General features: G+C 57.1%; 1 protein-coding gene across 1 annotated transcript in view; it reads left to right on the top strand.

The window, feature by feature from the left end:
* The window catches only part of LOC138929413 (uncharacterized), a 72,338-nt gene extending 61,622 nt beyond the window's left edge, over nt 1–10,716 (top strand). Inside the window, exon 2 of the mRNA XM_070288847.1 lies at nt 10,286–10,716. Coding sequence (XP_070144948.1) covers nt 10,286–10,716 — 431 coding nt within the window. The remainder of the gene's footprint in view (nt 1–10,285) is intronic.
* Nucleotides 10,717–20,321: the final 9,605 nt, after the last annotated feature.

Below are 20,321 nucleotides of genomic sequence, written 5' to 3'. Positions count from 1 at the left end.
ACAGCAAATCTGGTCTTCAAGTCGACCATTCGAGATATTTAACTGCTCGTACAAATTTCCTAGCACACAATTCTGAATGCTACAGAAACCACTTAAATCGGTGCAAAATTGAGTTTCAGGCTAACCCGAAGCAATTTTACGCTTTTGTAAACTCGAAACGGAAATCTCAACAATTTCCTTCATGTCTTCATTTCGATAATGCCTCCGCTTCCAATGAGCCTGATATCGCGAACCTGTTCGCAAAGTTCTTCCAGACTACATACTCACAAACTAATTTCGATAATAACTCAGAGTATTCTTTTCCACTCCCGCATTCCAATTGCATTTTTATGCCTGTAATCAGCGAAGATGATGTTCTTCATAATCTTAGAACAATCAAACTTTCCTTTTCCTCTGGTCCAGATCTTGTACCTAGCTGTGTTCTGAGAAATTGTGCCAGCTCATTATGTAGACCATTGTCTAGACTTTTTCACTTCAGCATTCGTTTTTTCCCCAAAGTTTGGAATGAATCGTTTATCATTCCGCTTCATAAAAAGGGCAGTAAATCTAATATTGAACACTATAGAGGTATAGCAAAACTTAGTGCGATTCCCAAATTATTCGAATTTCTAATTACTACTCAGCTTCAGCACCAATGTAGCTCAATAATGTCCCCCTCACAGCATGGCTTCATGAAACGTAAATCAACGTCTACAAATCTCCTTGAGTTTGTTGCTGTCATTAGAAACGCATTTAAAAATAACACCCAAACCGATGTTATCTTTACAGATTTCAGCAAAGCTTTTGATTCGGTGAATCATCAATGCTGAAGAAACTTTGTCTGTTGGGTTTTCCGGTTACGTTGATCAAGTGGATTTCTACTTATTTGTCGAACCGTACTCAAAGAGTTGCATTCAAGGGTTCATTCTCAAACCTTGTTCACGTGACTTCTGGTGTTCCTCAAGGGAGCCACCTCGGTCCTCTTCTATTTGGCATTTTTATAAATGATCTGCCCCAAGTTATTCTCCACTCTTACGTCTTGATGTATGCTGATGACGTAAAACTATGTTTGCCTCTTGTGAATCCTGACTCTGCTCAGCTTTTGCAAGCTGATTTAAACAACATGATGTCCTGGTGCACTCACAATTTATTGTTTCTTAACAACTCCAAATGTAAATACATGTTATTTTACCGCAGAAATTGTTTCCAGGCTAACTATTCCTTAGGCACGAGTGTTCTTGAACGTATCCACTCTGTAACGGATCTTGGTGTTCTATTTACCCACAACTTGAGCTTCACCGATCACATCGGTATAATTGTTGGTAAAGCAAAGGGTGTTTTTGCTTTCGTAAAACGATGGTCTAAGGAATTCGATGATCCCTACACTACAAAACTTTTATATATATCCCTGGTTCGGCCCATACTCGAATATTGTTCGTGCGTATGGTCCCCTCAATATGCTAAGTATCAGGATCTTATCGAATCGGTACAGAAACAATTCCTTTTGTTCGCTCTTCGGGGTTTAGACTGGGACCCACATCGCCACCTTCCTCCGTATGCCGACAGACTACGCCTTCTGGACCTGCCCTCTCTTAAGGATCGTCGGACTTGCCATGGCGTGATGTTCCTGCATAAATTAATAAATGGATATATTTTTTCCAGTAATCTTCTTAAACAAATACGCTTTTCAGTTCCTTCTAGACCATCACGTTACTTTCGGCCTATAGCTTTGGATATTTGTAAAACTAATTTCGAGGCACACGATCCTTTTCGCGTTTTATGTTCGCTTTACAACGACATGTACTCTCTGTTATATTTTGAAATGTCATTAGACTTTAACAAAAATAATATCTTAAGACACCTATCCTTGCCTCTGACCACCTGATGTGAGTCGGAGCATATCATTAAAAAACACTCCTTATCCGGTCTGAGGTACGGATATGGATTTAAAATGGCAGATATTTGCTATTCTTAATAAATAAATAAATAAATAAATAAAATAAATATATGCCGCCAGCAGCAGCACCTAGCCGCCCTCCGCTGCCGACCCCCGGCAAATACGCCGCCGCCGCTGCCCGACGGAAAGCCGAGGAGCAACACTCGGCCCGTAATCGACCACCGACGCCGGCCCCTGTTTGACCAATCCGCCACGATGGCAGAAGACCGCTCGTCCCAGCACGTCCACGCCGCCGCTTTATCAGCGAGTGGCCCCGGTCCATGGACGACCTCTTCGGGGATTCACCGGACCAGGACGGCGCGGAGTTGCCGAGGAGATCTTCGGGCCGGCCCCCAGATACGCTGCGCTGCAGCCGAGGTGTCACCGCCAGCAGCACCTAGCCGCCCGGCGGTTACGCAGCCGTCGTCGCCCGACGCCGACGCCGACCTGAAGGGCCGTCGACGAGCGGTCCTCCCTTATCGACGACCGACGACGACTCTGCAGCTCAGTAGGCTGCACGTCAATAGTGTCTTTTTCGATGCCAATGTTATTGTCTTTACAGAAACATGGCTCAACTCCTCTGTGTCTGACTCTGAGATTTTTTTCAGGGAACTATACCATCTTTAGACGTGATCGTCCTATACGGACAGGCAGTGGTGTTCTCATTGCGGTTAAATCCGATCTGGTTTCCAATATCATTTCTAAAACTGACACTGATATAGAGTATGTGGTGGTTCGCATCCAGGTTTACGATTATTCTATCTACGTTTCATGCTCGTATATTCCACCTAGGTCTGACACTGATATTTATATGCAGCATTTATCCTTAATTCAAGAAATTCATTCTTCCCTTGGTATTAATGACCACCTTATCGTCACGGGTGATTTTAATCTACCCTCCATTTCCTGGATGCCCTTACCTGATTCAAATGTTCTTGTTCCCACCTCACCCCACGATTTAATTCATGGTCTCATTGACCATTCATTGGGACAATTAAATTTTGTTAGGAACTGCAGTAATAACGTCTTAGACCTCATCTTTGTCTCTGAGTTTGCCAATGCCTACGTCACTAGAATTGACCCTCTTTCTAGTCCTGAGGACGCTTATCATCCCACTTTGGAGCTAACCCTCGAAGCCTCCACACCATTATTATTGTGTCCGGAAGCTGAGCCTGCAACGTTTCGTTGCTTTCGAAAAGCTAAGTTTACAGAAATGAACCACCACTTATCCTTAACGGATTGGACTTTCTTGAACTCCACAGAGGATCCCTCAGACATTGTTAAGCGTTTCTATGAAATAATGTACTCACTTTTCGACATGTATGTCCCTTCATTTCCCTCACCAGAATTTTCTCATAAGCCCCCTTGGTTTTCTCGTCGGCTTTCATATCTAAAAAATCTGAAATCCAGACTGTTTAAAAAGTACAGCAAATCTGGTCTTCAAGTCGACCATTCGAGATATTTAACTGCTCGTACAAATTTCCTAGCACACAATTCTGAATGCTACAGAAACCACTTAAATCGGTGCAAAATTGAGTTTCAGGCTAACCCGAAGCAATTTTACGCTTTTGTAAACTCGAAACGGAAATCTCAACAATTTCCTTCATGTCTTCATTTCGATAATGCCTCCGCTTCCAATGAGCCTGATATCGCGAACCTGTTCGCAAAGTTCTTCCAGACTACATACTCACAAACTAATTTCGATAATAACTCAGAGTATTCTTTTCCACTCCCGCATTCCAATTGCATTTTTATGCCTGTAATCAGCGAAGATGATGTTCTTCATAATCTTAGAACAATCAAACTTTCCTTTTCCTCTGGTCCAGATCTTGTACCTAGCTGTGTTCTGAGAAATTGTGCCAGCTCATTATGTAGACCATTGTCTAGACTTTTTCACTTCAGCATTCGTTTTTTTCCCCAAAGTTTGGAATGAATCGTTTATCATTCCGCTTCATAAAAAGGGCAGTAAATCTAATATTGAACACTATAGAGGTATAGCAAAACTTAGTGCGATTCCCAAATTATTCGAATTTCTAATTACTACTCAGCTTCAGCACCAATGTAGCTCAATAATGTCCCCCTCACAGCATGGCTTCATGAAACGTAAATCAACGTCTACAAATCTCCTTGAGTTTGTTGCTGTCATTAGAAACGCATTTAAAAATAACACCCAAACCGATGTTATCTTTACAGATTTCAGCAAAGCTTTTGATTCGGTGAATCATCAATGCTGAAGAAACTTTGTCTGTTGGGTTTTCCGGTTACGTTGATCAAGTGGATTTCTACTTATTTGTCGAACCGTACTCAAAGAGTTGCATTCAAGGGTTCATTCTCAAACCTTGTTCACGTGACTTCTGGTGTTCCTCAAGGGAGCCACCTCGGTCCTCTTCTATTTGGCATTTTTATAAATGATCTGCCCCAAGTTATTCTCCACTCTTACGTCTTGATGTATGCTGATGACGTAAAACTATGTTTGCCTCTTGTGAATCCTGACTCTGCTCAGCTTTTGCAAGCTGATTTAAACAACATGATGTCCTGGTGCACTCACAATTTATTGTTTCTTAACAACTCCAAATGTAAATACATGTTATTTTACCGCAGAAATTGTTTCCAGGCTAACTATTCCTTAGGCACGAGTGTTCTTGAACGTATCCACTCTGTAACGGATCTTGGTGTTCTATTTACCCACAACTTGAGCTTCACCGATCACATCGGTATAATTGTTGGTAAAGCAAAGGGTGTTTTTGCTTTCGTAAAACGATGGTCTAAGGAATTCGATGATCCCTACACTACAAAACTTTTATATATATCCCTGGTTCGGCCCATACTCGAATATTGTTCGTGCGTATGGTCCCCTCAATATGCTAAGTATCAGGATCTTATCGAATCGGTACAGAAACAATTCCTTTTGTTCGCTCTTCGGGGTTTAGACTGGGACCCACATCGCCACCTTCCTCCGTATGCCGACAGACTACGCCTTCTGGACCTGCCCTCTCTTAAGGATCGTCGGACTTGCCATGGCGTGATGTTCCTGCATAAATTAATAAATGGATATATTTTTTCCAGTAATCTTCTTAAACAAATACGCTTTTCAGTTCCTTCTAGACCATCACGTTACTTTCGGCCTATAGCTTTGGATATTTGTAAAACTAATTTCGAGGCACACGATCCTTTTCGCGTTTTATGTTCGCTTTACAACGACATGTACTCTCTGTTATATTTTGAAATGTCATTAGACTTTAACAAAAATAATATCTTAAGACACCTATCCTTGCCTCTGACCACCTGATGTGAGTCGGAGCATATCATTAAAAAACACTCCTTATCCGGTCTGAGGTACGGATATGGATTTAAAATGGCAGATATTTGCTATTCTTAATAAATAAATAAATAAATAAATAAAATAAATAAATGCCGCCGGCAGCAGCACCTAGCCGCCCTCCGCTGCCGACCCCCGGCAAATACGCCGCCGCCGCTGCCCGACGGAAAGCCGAGGAGCAACACTCGGCCCGTAATCGACCACCGACGCCGGCCCCTGTTTGACCAATCCGCCACGATGGCAGAAGACCGCTCGTCCCAGCACGTCCACGCCGCCGCTTTATCAGCGAGTGGCCCCGGTCCATGGACGACCTCTTCGGGGATTCACCGGACCAGGACGGCGCGGAGTTGCCGAGGAGATCTTCGGGCCGGCCCCCAGATACGCTGCGCTGCAGCCGAGGTGTCACCGCCAGCAGCACCTAGCCGCCCGGCGGTTACGCAGCCGTCGTCGCCCGACGCCGACGCCGACCTGAAGGGCCGTCGACGAGCGGTCCTCCCTTATCGACGACCGACGACGACTCTGCAGCTCAGTAGGCTGCACGTCAATAGTGTCTTTTTCGATGCCAATGTTATTGTCTTTACAGAAACATGGCTCAACTCCTCTGTGTCTGACTCTGAGATTTTTTTCAGGGAACTATACCATCTTTAGACGTGATCGTCCTATACGGACAGGCAGTGGTGTTCTCATTGCGGTTAAATCCGATCTGGTTTCCAATATCATTTCTAAAACTGACACTGATATAGAGTATGTGGTGGTTCGCATCCAGGTTTACGATTATTCTATCTACGTTTCATGCTCGTATATTCCACCTAGGTCTGACACTGATATTTATATGCAGCATTTATCCTTAATTCAAGAAATTCATTCTTCCCTTGGTATTAATGACCACCTTATCGGCACGGGTGATTTTAATCTACCCTCCATTTCCTGGATGCCCTTACCTGATTCAAATGTTCTTGTTCCCACCTCACCCCACGATTTAATTCATGGTCTCATTGACCATTCATTGGGACAATTAAATTTTGTTAGGAACTGCAGTAATAACGTCTTAGACCTCATCTTTGTCTCTGAGTTTGCCAATGCCTACGTCACTAGAATTGACCCTCTTTCTAGTCCTGAGGACGCTTATCATCCCACTTTGGAGCTAACCCTCGAAGCCTCCACACCATTATTATTGTGTCCGGAAGCTGAGCCTGCAACGTTTCGTTGCTTTCGAAAAGCTAAGTTTACAGAAATGAACCACCACTTATCCTTAACGGATTGGACTTTCTTGAACTCCACAGAGGATCCCTCAGACATTGTTAAGCGTTTCTATGAAATAATGTACTCACTTTTCGACATGTATGTCCCTTCATTTCCCTCACCAGAATTTTCTCATAAGCCCCCTTGGTTTTCTCGTCGGCTTTCATATCTAAAAAATCTGAAATCCAGACTGTTTAAAAAGTACAGCAAATCTGGTCTTCAAGTCGACCATTCGAGATATTTAACTGCTCGTACAAATTTCCTAGCACACAATTCTGAATGCTACAGAAACCACTTAAATCGGTGCAAAATTGAGTTTCAGGCTAACCCGAAGCAATTTTACGCTTTTGTAAACTCGAAACGGAAATCTCAACAATTTCCTTCATGTCTTCATTTCGATAATGCCTCCGCTTCCAATGAGCCTGATATCGCGAACCTGTTCGCAAAGTTCTTCCAGACTACATACTCACAAACTAATTTCGATAATAACTCAGAGTATTCTTTTCCACTCCCGCATTCCAATTGCATTTTTATGCCTGTAATCAGCGAAGATGATGTTCTTCATAATCTTAGAACAATCAAACTTTCCTTTTCCTCTGGTCCAGATCTTGTACCTAGCTGTGTTCTGAGAAATTGTGCCAGCTCATTATGTAGACCATTGTCTAGACTTTTTCACTTCAGCATTCGTTTTTTCCCCAAAGTTTGGAATGAATCGTTTATCATTCCGCTTCATAAAAAGGGCAGTAAATCTAATATTGAACACTATAGAGGTATAGCAAAACTTAGTGCGATTCCCAAATTATTCGAATTTCTAATTACTACTCAGCTTCAGCACCAATGTAGCTCAATAATGTCCCCCTCACAGCATGGCTTCATGAAACGTAAATCAACGTCTACAAATCTCCTTGAGTTTGTTGCTGTCATTAGAAACGCATTTAAAAATAACACCCAAACCGATGTTATCTTTACAGATTTCAGCAAAGCTTTTGATTCGGTGAATCATCAATGCTGAAGAAACTTTGTCTGTTGGGTTTTCCGGTTACGTTGATCAAGTGGATTTCTACTTATTTGTCGAACCGTACTCAAAGAGTTGCATTCAAGGGTTCATTCTCAAACCTTGTTCACGTGACTTCTGGTGTTCCTCAAGGGAGCCACCTCGGTCCTCTTCTATTTGGCATTTTTATAAATGATCTGCCCCAAGTTATTCTCCACTCTTACGTCTTGATGTATGCTGATGACGTAAAACTATGTTTGCCTCTTGTGAATCCTGACTCTGCTCAGCTTTTGCAAGCTGATTTAAACAACATGATGTCCTGGTGCACTCACAATTTATTGTTTCTTAACAACTCCAAATGTAAATACATGTTATTTTACCGCAGAAATTGTTTCCAGGCTAACTATTCCTTAGGCACGAGTGTTCTTGAACGTATCCACTCTGTAACGGATCTTGATGTTCTATTTACCCACAACTTGAGCTTCACCGATCACATCGGTATAATTGTTGGTAAAGCAAAGGGTGTTTTTGCTTTCGTAAAACGATGGTCTAAGGAATTCGATGATCCCTACACTACAAAACTTTTATATATATCCCTGGTTCGGCCCATACTCGAATATTGTTCGTGCGTATGGTCCCCTCAATATGCTAAGTATCAAGATCTTATCGAATCGGTACAGAAACAATTCCTTTTGTTCGCTCTTCAGGGTTTAGACTGGGACCCACATCGCCACCTTCCTCCGTATGCCGACAGACTACGCCTTCTGGACCTGCCCTCTCTTAAGGATCGTCGGACTTGCCATGGCGTGATGTTCCTGCATAAATTAATAAATGGATATATTTTTTCCAGTAATCTTCTTAAACAAATACGCTTTTCAGTTCCTTCTAGGCCATCACGTTACTTTCGGCCTATAGCTTTGGATATTTGTAAAACTAATTTCGAGGCACACGATCCTTTTCGCGTTTTATGTTCGCTTTACAACGACATGTACTCTCTGTTATATTGTGAAATGTCATTAGACTTTAACAAAAATAATATCTTAAGACACCTATCCTTGCCTCTGACCACCTGATGTGAGTCGGAGCATATCATTAAAAAACACTCCTTATCCGGTCTGAGGTACGGATATGGATTTAAGATGGCAGATATTTGCTATTCTTAATAAATAAATAAATAAATAAATAAAATAAATAAATGCCGCCGGCAGCAGCACCTAGCCGCCCTCCGCTGCCGACCCCCGGCGAATACGCCGCCGCCGCTGCCCGGCGGAAGGCCAAGGAGCAACACTCGGCCCGTAATCGACCACCGACGCCGGCCCCTGTTTGACCAATCCGCCACGATGGCAGAAGACCGCTAGTCCCAGCACGTCCACGCCGCCGCTTTATCAGCGAGTGGCCCCGGTCCATGGACGACCTCTTCGGGGATTCACCGGACCAGGACGGCGCGGAGTTGCCGAGGAGATCTTCGGGCCGGCCCCCAGATACGCTGCGCTGCAGCCGAGGTGTCACCGCCAGCAGCACCTAGCCGCCCGGCGGTTACGCAGCCGTCGTCGCCCGACGCCGACCCGAAGGGACGTCGACGAGTCGTCCTCCCTTATCAACGACCGACGAGGACTCTGCAGCCGAAATACCGCCGGCAGCAGCACCTAGACGCTGTCCGTTGCCGACCCCGGGCGAATACGCCGCCGCCGCTGCCCGACGGAAAGCCGAGGACTGTGTTTGTCATCCGCCGAGCCTCTCCAGTCGGCCGGTCCGGAGAAACACTAGGCCCGTAATCGACCACCGACGCCGGCCCCTCCTCCCCCCCACCGCCACTGGCCCCGCTGCGAGCAGCCGTAGAGTGCTTCGGCGACCTTTCAGCAAATCTGTTCGAGCATATGGCCAACGAGACCGGAATCAGCCACCAACACCGGCCCCTGTTTGACCAATCCGCCACGATGGCAGAAGACCGCTCGTCCCAGCACGTCCACGCCGCCGCTTTATCAGCGAGTGGCCCCGGTCCATGGACCACCTCTTCGGGGATTCACCGGACTGGGACGGCGCGGAGTTGCCGAGGAGATCTTCGGGCCGGGCCCCAGAAACGCTGCGCTTCAGCTGAGGTGTCACCGGCAGCAGCACCTAGCCGCCCGGAGGTTACGCAGCCGTCGTCGCCCGACGCCGACCTGAAAGGCCGTCGACGAGTCGTCCTCCCTTATCGACGACCGACGAGGACTCTGCAGCCGAAATGCCGTCGGCGGCAGCACCTAGCCGCCCTCCGCTGCCGACCCTGGGCGAATACGCCGCCGCCGCTGCCCGACGGAAAGCCGAGGACTGTGCTTGTATCCACCGAGCCTCTCTAGTCGGCCGGTCCGGAGAAACACTAGGCCCGTAATCGACCACCGACGCCGGCCCCTCCTCCCCCCCACCGCCACTGGCCCCGCTGCGAGCAGCCGTAGAGTGCTTCGGCGACCTTTCAGCAAATCTGTTCGAGCATATGGCCAACGAGACCGGAATCAGCCACCAACACCGGCCCCTGTTTGACCAATCCGCCACGATGGCAGAAGACCGCTCGTCCCAGCACGTCCACGCCGCCGCTTTATCAGCGAGTGGCCCCGGTCCATGGACGACCTCTTCGGGGATTCACCGGACCAGGACGGCGCGGAGTTGCCGAGGAGATCTTCGGGCCGGCCCCCAGATACGCTGCGCTGCAGCCGAGGTGTCACCGCCAGCAGCACCTAGCCGCCCGGCGGTTACGCAGCCGTCGTCGCCCGACGCCGACCCGAAGGGACGTCGACGAGTCGTCCTCCCTTATCGACGACCGACGAGGACTCTGCAGCCGAAATACCGCCGGCAGCAGCACCTAGACGCTCTCCGTTGCCGACCCCCGGCGAATACACCGCCGCCGCCGCCCGACGGACTGCCGAGGAGCTGTGCTCGTCATCCACCGAGCCTCCCCAGTCGGCCGGTCCGGAGCAACACTCGGCCCGTAATCGACCACCGACGCCGGCCCCTGCTCGACGAAGCCGTCACGATGCCAGAAGACCGCTCGTCCACGCCGCCGCTTCATTAGCGAGTGGCCCCGGTGTGGGCTCATCGCCGCTTCGGCCCGCTGCGGATGACCGCTTTATCAGCGAGTGGCCCCGGTCCATGGACGACCTCTTCGGGGATTCCTCGGACCTGGACGGCGCGGAGTTGCCGAGGAGATCTTCGGGCTGGCCCCCAGATACGCTGCGCTGCAGCCGAGGTGTCACCGCCAGCAGCACCTAGCCGCCCGGCGGTTACGCAGCCGACCTCTTCGCCGGCCCCTGCTCGACGAATCCGCCACGATGGCAGAAGACCGCTCGTCCCAGCACGTCCTCGCCGCCGCTTTATCAGCGAGTGGCCCCGGTCCATGGACGACCTCTTCGGGGATTCACCGGACTGGGACGGCGCGGAGTTGCCGAGGAGATCTTGGGGCTGGCCCCCAGATACGCTGCGCTGCAGCCGAGGTGTCACCGCCAGCAGCACCTAGCCGCCCGGCGGTTACGCAGCCGTCGTCGCCCGACGCCGACGCCGACCTGAAGGGCCGTCGACGAGCCGTCCTCCCTTATCGACGACCGACGAGGACTCTGAGGCCGAAATGCCGTCGGCGGCAGCACCTAGCCGCCCTCCGCTGCCGACCCCGGGCGAATACGCCGCCGCCGCTGCCCGACGGAAAGCCGAGGAGCTGTGCTTGTCATCCACCGAGCCTCTCCAGCCGGCCGGTCCGGAGAAACACTAGGCCCGTAATCGACCACCGACGCCGGCCCCTGCTCGACGAAGCCGTCACGATGCCAGAAGACCGCTCGTCCACGCCGCCGCTTCATTAGCGAGTGGCCCCGGTGTGGGCTCATCGCCGCTTCGGCCCGCTGCGGATGACCGCTTTATCAGCGAGTGGCCCCGGTCCATGGACGACCTCTTCGGGGATTCCTCGGACCTGGACGGCGCGGAGTTGCCGAGGAGATCTTCGGGCTGGCCCCCAGATACGCTGCGCTGCAGCCGAGGTGTCACCGCCAGCAGCACCTAGCCGCCCGGCGGTTACGCAGCCGACCTCTTCGCCGGCCCCTGCTCGACGAATCCGCCACGATGGCAGAAGACCGCTCGTCCCAGCACGTCCACGCCGCCGCTTTATCAGCGAGTGGCCCCGGTCCATGGACGACCTCTTCGGGGATTCACCGGACTGGGACGGCGCGGAGTTGCCGAGGAGATCTTCGGGCCGGGCCCCAGAAACGCTGCGCTTCAGCTGAGGTGTCACCGGCAGCAGCACCTAGCCGCCCGGAGGTTACGCAGCCGTCGTCGCCCGACGCCGACCTGAAAGGCCGTCGACGAGTCGTCCTCCCTTATCGACGACCGACGAGGACTCTGCAGCCGAAATGCCGTCGGCGGCAGCACCTAGCCGCCCTCCGCTGCCGACCCCGGGCGAATACGCCGCCGCCGCTGCCCGACGGAAAGCCGAGGAGCTGTGCTTGTCATCCACCGAGCCTCTCCAGCCGGCCGGTCCGGAGAAACACTAGGCCCGTAATCGACCACCGACGCCGGCCCCTGCTCGACGTAGCCGCCACGATGCCAGAAGACCGCTCGTCCACGCCGCCGCTTCATTAGCGAGTGGCCCCGGTGTGGGCTCATCGCCGCTTCGGCCCGCTGCGGATGACCGCTTTATCAGCGAGTGGCCCCGGTCCATGGACGACCTCTTCGGGGATTCACCGGACTAGGACGGCGCGGAGTTGCCGAGGAGATCTTCGGGCTGGCCCCCAGATACGCTGGGGAGGTTACGCAGCCGTCGTCGCCCGACGCCGACGCCGACCTGAAGGGCCGTCGACGAGCCGTCCTCCCTTATCGACGACCGACGAGGACTCTGCAGCCGAAATGCCGCCGGCAGCATCACCTAGCCGCCCTCCGCTGCCGACCCCCGGCGAATACGCCGCCGCCGCTGCCCGACGGAAAGCCGAGGAGCAACACTCGGCCCGTAGTCGACCACCGACGCCGGCCCCTGTTTGACCAATCCACGTCCACGCCGCCGCTTTATCAGCGAGTGGCCCCGGTCCATGGACAACCTCTTCGGGGATTCACCGGACTAGGACGGCGCGGAGTTGCCGAGGAGATCTTCGGGCTGGCCCCCAGATACGCTGCGCTGCAGCCGAGGTGTCACCGCCAGCAGCACCTAGCCGCCCGGAGGTTACGCAGCCGTCGTCGCCCGACGCCGACGCCGACCTGAAGGGCCGTCGACGAGCCGTCCTCCCTTATCGACGACCGACGAGGACTCTGCAGCCGAAATGCCGCCGGCAGCATCACCTAGCCGCCCTCCGCTGCCGACCCCGAGCGAATACGCCGCCGCCGCTGCCCGACGGAAAGCCGAGGAGCAACACTCGGCCCGTAGTCGACCACCGACGCCGGCCCCTGTTTGACCAATCCGCCACGATGGCAGAAGACCGCTTGTCCCAGCACGTCCACGCCGCCGCTTTATCAGCGAGTGGCCCCGGTCCATGGACGACCTCTTCGGGGATTCACCGGACTAGGACGGCGCGGAGTTGCCGAGGAGATCTTCGGGCTGGCCCCCAGATACGCTGCGCTGCAGCCGTGGTGTCACCGCCAGCAGCACCTAGCCGCCCGGAGGTTACGCAGCCGTCGTCGCCCGACGCCGACGCCGACCTGAAGGGCCGTCGACGAGCCGTCCTCCCTTATCGACGACCGACGAGGACTCTGCAGCCGAAATGCCGTCGGCAGCATCCCCTAGCCGCCCTCCGCTGCCGACCCCGGGCGAATACGCCGCCGCCGCTGCCCGACGGAAAGCCGAGGAGCAACACTCGGCCCGTAGTCGACCACCGACGCCGGCCCCTGTTTGACCAATCCGCCACTATGGCAGAAGACCGCTTGTCCACACCGCCGCTTCATTAGCGAGTGGCCCCGGTGTGGGCTCATCGCCGCTTCGGCCCGCTGCGGATGGCAACCACACCGCCAGGTCCACGCCCATCGCAGACCGCCCAAGCGCCAGCTGACGAGGAGAAACAGTTAGCCTGGGACCAGGGGCCACCACCATTGGTCCCGCTGCGAGTGGCTACTACACTGCCGCGTCCACTACCATACCAGGCCACCCAAGCGCCTGCCAACGGGGAGAAGCAGCCGCCCTCGGACCAGGAGCCACCGCCACTGGCCCCGCTGCGAGCAGCCGTAGAGGGCTTCGAGCAGATGGCAAACGAGACCGGAATCAACCACCGACGCCGGCCCCTGCTCGACGAATCCGCCACGATGGCAGAAGACCACTCGTCCCAGCACGTCCACGCCGCCGCTTTATCAGCGAGTGGCCCCGGTTCATGAACGACCTCTTCGGGGATTCACCGGACCAGGACGGCGCGGAGTTTGCCGAGGAGATCTTCGGACCGGGCCCCAGATACGCTGCGCTGCAGCCGAGGTGTCACCGGCAGCAGCACCTAGCCGCCCGGAGGTTACGCAGCCGTCGTCGCCCGACGCCGACCTGAAGGGCCGTCGACGAGCCGTCCTCCCTTATCGACGACCGACAAGGACTCTGCAGCCGAAATGCCGCTGGCAGCAGCACCTAGCCGCCCTCCGCTGCCGACCCCCGGCGATTACGCCGCCGCCGCTGCCCAACGGAAAGCCGAGGAGCTGTGCGACGATCTGTGCTCGTCATCCACCGAGCCTCCCCAGTCGGCCGGTCCGGAGCAACACTCGGCCTGTAATCGACCACCGACGCCGGCCCCTCCTCCCCGTCCCCTCGGCCCCTCCCCCTCCCCGGCCCCTCGGCCGTCGACGAGCCGTCCTCCCTTATCGACGACCGACAAGGACTCTGCAGCCGAAATGCCGCTGGCAGCAGCACCTAGCCGCCCTCCGCTGCCGACCCCCGGCGAATACGCCGCCGCCGCTGCCCGACGGAAAGCCGAGGAGCTGTGCGACGAGCTGTGCGACGAGCTGTGCTCGTCATCCACCGAGCCTTCCCAGTCGGCCGGTCCGGAGCAACACTCGCACCCAAGTCGACCACCGCCACGATGGCAGAAGACCGCTCGTCCACACCGCCGCTTCATTAGCGAGTGGCCCCGGTGTGGGCTCATCTCCGCTTCGGCCCGCTGCGGATGGCAACCACACCGCCACGTTCACGCCCATCCCAGACCGCCCAAGCGCCAGCTGAATAGGAGAAACAGCCACCCTCGGACCAGGGGCCCCCATCATTGGTCCCGCTGCGAGTGGCTACTACACTGCTGCGTCCACTACCATACCAGGCCACCCAAGCGCCTGCCAATGGGGAGAAGCAGCCGCCCTCGGACCAGGAGCCACCGCCACTAGCCCCGTTGCGAGCAGTCGTAGAGGGCTTCGGCGACCTTCCACCGAATCTGTTCGAGCAGATGGCCAACGAGACCGGAATCAACCACCGACGCCGGCCCCTGCTCGACGAATCCGCCACGATGGCAGAAGACCGCTCGTCCCAGCACGTCCACGCCGCCGCTTCATCAGCGAGTGGCCCCGGTGGACGACCTCTTCGGGGATTCACCGGACCAGGACGGCGCGGAGTTTGCCGAGGAGATCTTCGGACCGGGCCCCAGATACGCTGCGCTGCAGCCGAGGTGTCACCGGCAGCAGCACCTAGCCGCCCGGAGGTTACGCAGCCGTCGTCGCCCGACGCCGACCTGAAGGGCCGTCGACGAGCCGTCCTCCCTTATCGACGACCGACAAGGACTCTGCAGCCGAAATGCCGCTGGCAGCAGCACCTAGCCGCCCTCCGCTGCCGACCCCCGGCGAATACGCCGCCGCCGCTGCCCAACGGAAAGCCGAGGAGCTGTGCGACGAGCTGTGCTCGTCATCCACCGAGCCTCCCCAGTCGGCCACCGACGCCGGCCCCTCCTCCCCTCCACCACCACTGGTCCCGCTGCGAGCAGCCGTAGAGTTCTTCGGCGACCTTTCAGCGAATCTGTTGGAGCAGATGGCCAACGAGACCGGAATCAACCACTGACGCCGGCCCCTGCTCGACGAATCCGCCACGATGGCAGAAGACCACCTAGCCGCCCGGAGGGTACGCAGCCGTCGTCGCCCGACGCCGACCTGAAGGGCCGTCGACGAGTCGTCCTCCCTTATCGACGACCGACGAGGACTCTGCAGCCGAAATGCCGCCGGCAGCAGCACCTAGCCGCCCTCCGCTGCCGACCCCCGGCGAATACACCGCCGCCGCTGCCCGACGGAAAGCCGAGGAGCTGTGCTCGTCATCCACCGAGCCTTCCCAGTCGGCCGGTCCGGAGCAACACTCCAACCCTAATTGACCTCCGACGCCGACCCCTGCTCGACGAAGCCGCCACGATGGCAGAAGACCGCTCGTCCACACCGCCGCTTCAATAGCGAGTGGCCCCGGTGTGGGCTCATCGCCGCTTCGGCCCGCTGCGGATGGCAACCACACCGCAACGTTCACGCCCATCCCAGACCGCCCAAGCGCCAGCTGACGAGGAGAAACAGCCACCCTCGGACCAGGGGCCACCACCATTGGTCCTGCTGCAAGTGGCTACTACACTGCCGCGTCCACTACCATCCCAGGCCACCCCAGCGTCTGCCAACGGGGAGAAGCAGCCGCCCTCGGACCAGGAGCCACCGCCACTGGCCCCGCTGCGAGCAGCCGTAGAGGGCTTCGAGCAGATGGCAAACGAGACCGGAATCAACCACCGACGCCGGCCCCTGCTCGACGAATCCGCCACGATGGCAGAAGACCACTCGTCCCAGCACGTCCACGCCGCCGCTTTATCAGCGAGTGGCCCCGGTTCATGAACGACCTCTTCGGGGATTCACCGGACCAGGACGGCGCGGAGTTTGCCGAGTTTCTGCCCCCAGATACGCTGCGCTGCAGCCGAGGTGTCACCGGCAGCAGCACCTAGCCGCCCGGAGGTTACGCAGCCGTCGTCGCCCGACGCCGACGCCGACCTGAAGGGCCGTCGACGAGCCGTCCTCCCTTATCGACGACCGACGAGGACTCTGCAGCCGAAATGCCGTCGGCAGCATCCCCTAGCCGCCCTCCGCTGCCGACCCCGGGCGAATACGCCGCCGCCGCTGCCCGACGGAAAGCCGAGGAGCAACACTCGGCCCGTAGTCGACCACCGACGCCGGCCCCTGTTTGACCAATCCACGTCCACGCCGCCGCTTTATCAGCGAGTGGCCCCGGTCCATGGACAACCTCTTCGGGGATTCACCGGACTAGGACGGCGCGGAGTTGCCGAGGAGATCTTCGGGCTGGCCCCCAGATACGCTGCGCTGCAGCCGAGGTGTCACCGCCAGCAGCACCTAGCCGCCCGGAGGTTACGCAGCCGTCGTCGCCCGACGCCGACGCCGACCTGAAGGGCCGTCGACGAGCCGTCCTCCCTTATCGACGACCGACGAGGACTCTGCAGCCGAAATGCCGCCGGCAGCATCACCTAGCCGCCCTCCGCTGCCGACCCCGAGCGAATACGCCGCCGCCGCTGCCCGACGGAAAGCCGAGGAGCAACACTCGGCCCGTAGTCGACCACCGACGCCGGCCCCTGTTTGACCAATCCGCCACGATGGCAGAAGACCGCTTGTCCCAGCACGTCCACGCCGCCGCTTTATCAGCGAGTGGCCCCGGTCCATGGACGACCTCTTCGGGGATTCACCGGACTAGGACGGCGCGGAGTTGCCGAGGAGATCTTCGGGCTGGCCCCCAGATACGCTGCGCTGCAGCCGAGGTGTCACCGCCAGCAGCACCTAGCCGCCCGGAGGTTACGCAGCCGTCGTCGCCCGACGCCGACGCCGACCTGAAGGGCCGTCGACGAGCCGTCCTCCCTTATCGACGACCGACGAGGACTCTGCAGCCGAAATGCCGTCGGCAGCATCCCCTAGCCGCCCTCCGCTGCCGACCCCGGGCGAATACGCCGCCGCCGCTGCCCGACGGAAAGCCGAGGAGCAACACTCGGCCCGTAGTCGACCACCGACGCCGGCCCCTGTTTGACCAATCCGCCACTATGGCAGAAGACCGCTTGTCCACACCGCCGCTTCATTAGCGAGTGGCCCCGGTGTGGGCTCATCGCCGCTTCGGCCCGCTGCGGATGGCAACCACACCGCCAGGTCCACGCCCATCGCAGACCGCCCAAGCGCCAGCTGACGAGGAGAAACAGTTAGCCTGGGACCAGGGGCCACCACCATTGGTCCCGCTGCGAGTGGCTACTACACTGCCGCGTCCACTACCATACCAGGCCACCCAAGCGCCTGCCAACGGGGAGAAGCAGCCGCCCTCGGACCAGGAGCCACCGCCACTGGCCCCGCTGCGAGCAGCCGTAGAGGGCTTCGAGCAGATGGCAAACGAGACCGGAATCAACCACCGACGCCGGCCCCTGCTCGACGAATCCGCCACGATGGCAGAAGACCACTCGTCCCAGCACGTCCACGCCGCCGCTTTATCAGCGAGTGGCCCCGGTTCATGAACGACCTCTTCGGGGATTCACCGGACCAGGACGGCGCGGAGTTTGCCGAGGAGATCTTCGGACCGGGCCCCAGATACGCTGCGCTGCAGCCGAGGTGTCACCGGCAGCAGCACCTAGCCGCCCGGAGGTTACGCAGCCGTCGTCGCCCGACGCCGACCTGAAGGGCCGTCGACGAGCCGTCCTCCCTTATCGACGACCGACAAGGACTCTGCAGCCGAAATGCCGCTGGCAGCAGCACCTAGCCGCCCTCCGCTGCCGACCCCCGGCGATTACGCCGCCGCCGCTGCCCAACGGAAAGCCGAGGAGCTGTGCGACGATCTGTGCTCGTCATCCACCGAGCCTCCCCAGTCGGCCGGTCCGGAGCAACACTCGGCCTGTAATCGACCACCGACGCCGGCCCCTCCTCCCCGTCCCCTCGGCCCCTCCCCCTCCCCGGCCCCTCGGCCGTCGACGAGCCGTCCTCCCTTATCGACGACCGACAAGGACTCTGCAGCCGAAATGCCGCTGGCAGCAGCACCTAGCCGCCCTCCGCTGCCGACCCCCGGCGAATACGCCGCCGCCGCTGCCCGACGGAAAGCCGAGGAGCTGTGCGACGAGCTGTGCGACGAGCTGTGCGACGAGCTGTGCTCGTCATCCACCGAGCCTTCCCAGTCGGCCGGTCCGGAGCAACACTCGCACCCAAGTCGACCACCGCCACGATGGCAGAAGACCGCTCGTCCACACCGCCGCTTCATTAGCGAGTGGCCCCGGTGTGGGCTCATCTCCGCTTCGGCCCGCTGCGGATGGCAACCACACCGCCACGTTCACGCCCATCCCAGACCGCCCAAGCGCCAGCTGAATAGGAGAAACAGCCACCCTCGGACCAGGGGCCCCCATCATTGGTCCCGCTGCGAGTGGCTACTACACTGCTGCGTCCACTACCATACCAGGCCACCCAAGCGCCTGCCAATGGGGAGAAGCAGCCGCCCTCGGACCAGGAGCCACCGCCACTAGCCCCGTTGCGAGCAGTCGTAGAGGGCTTCGGCGACCTTCCACCGAATCTGTTCGAGCAGATGGCCAACGAGACCGGAATCAACCACCGACGCCGGCCCCTGCTCGACGAATCCGCCACGATGGCAGAAGACCGCTCGTCCCAGCACGTCCACGCCGCCGCTTCATCAGCGAGTGGCCCCGGTGGACGACCTCTTCGGGGATTCACCGGACCAGGACGGCGCGGAGTTTGCCGAGGAGATCTTCGGACCGGGCCCCAGATACGCTGCGCTGCAGCCGAGGTGTCACCGGCAGCAGCACCTAGCCGCCCGGAGGTTACGCAGCCGTCGTCGCCCGACGCCGACCTGAAGGGCCGTCGACGAGCCGTCCTCCCTTATCGACGACCGACAAGGACTCTGCAGCCGAAATGCCGCTGGCAGCAGCACCTAGCCGCCCTCCGCTGCCGACCCCCGGCGAATACGCCGCCGCCGCTGCCCAACGGAAAGCCGAGGAGCTGTGCGACGAGCTGTGCTCGTCATCCACCGAGCCTCCCCAGTCGGCCACCGACGCCGGCCCCTCCTCCCCTCCACCACCACTGGTCCCGCTGCGAGCAGCCGTAGAGTTCTTCGGCGACCTTTCAGCGAATCTGTTGGAGCAGATGGCCAACGAGACCGGAATCAACCACTGACGCCGGCCCCTGCTCGACGAATCCGCCACGATGGCAGAAGACCACCTAGCCGCCCGGAGGGTACGCAGCCGTCGTCGCCCGACGCCGACCTGAAGGGCCGTCGACGAGTCGTCCTCCCTTATCGCCGACCGACGAGGACTCTGCAGCCGAAATGCCGCCGGCAGCAGCACCTAGCCGCCCTCCGCTGCCGACCCCCGGCGAATACACCGCCGCCGCTGCCCGACGGAAAGCCGAGGAGCTGTGCTCGTCATCCACCGAGCCTTCCCAGTCGGCCGGTCCGGAGCAACACTCCAACCCTAATTGACCTCCGACGCCGACCCCTGCTCGACGAAGCCGCCACGATGGCAGAAGACCGCTCGTCCACACCGCCGCTTCAATAGCGAGTGGCCCCGGTGTGGGCTCATCGCCGCTTCGGCCCGCTGCGGATGGCAACCACACCGCAACGTTCACGCCCATCCCAGACCGCCCAAGCGCCAGCTGACGAGGAGAAACAGCCACCCTCGGACCAGGGGCCACCACCATTGGTCCTGCTGCAAGTGGCTACTACACTGCCGCGTCCACTACCATCCCAGGCCACCCCAGCGTCTGCCAACGGGGAGAAGCAGCCGCCCTCGGACCAGGAGCCACCGCCACTGGACCCGCTGCGAACAGCCGTAGAGTGCTTCGGCGACCTTTCAGCGAATCTGTTCGAGCATATGGCCAACGAGACCGGAATCATCCACCGACGCCGGCCCCTGTTTGACCAATCCGCCACGATGGCAGAAGACCGCTCG

This window comes from Drosophila kikkawai, unplaced genomic scaffold, assembly GCF_030179895.1.
Source record: "Drosophila kikkawai strain 14028-0561.14 unplaced genomic scaffold, DkikHiC1v2 scaffold_186, whole genome shotgun sequence".
Taxonomy (NCBI): Eukaryota; Metazoa; Arthropoda; class Insecta; order Diptera; family Drosophilidae; genus Drosophila; species Drosophila kikkawai.
The sequence above is the reverse complement of the archived record's forward strand: the minus strand, read 5'-3'. Positions and strand labels throughout refer to the sequence as shown.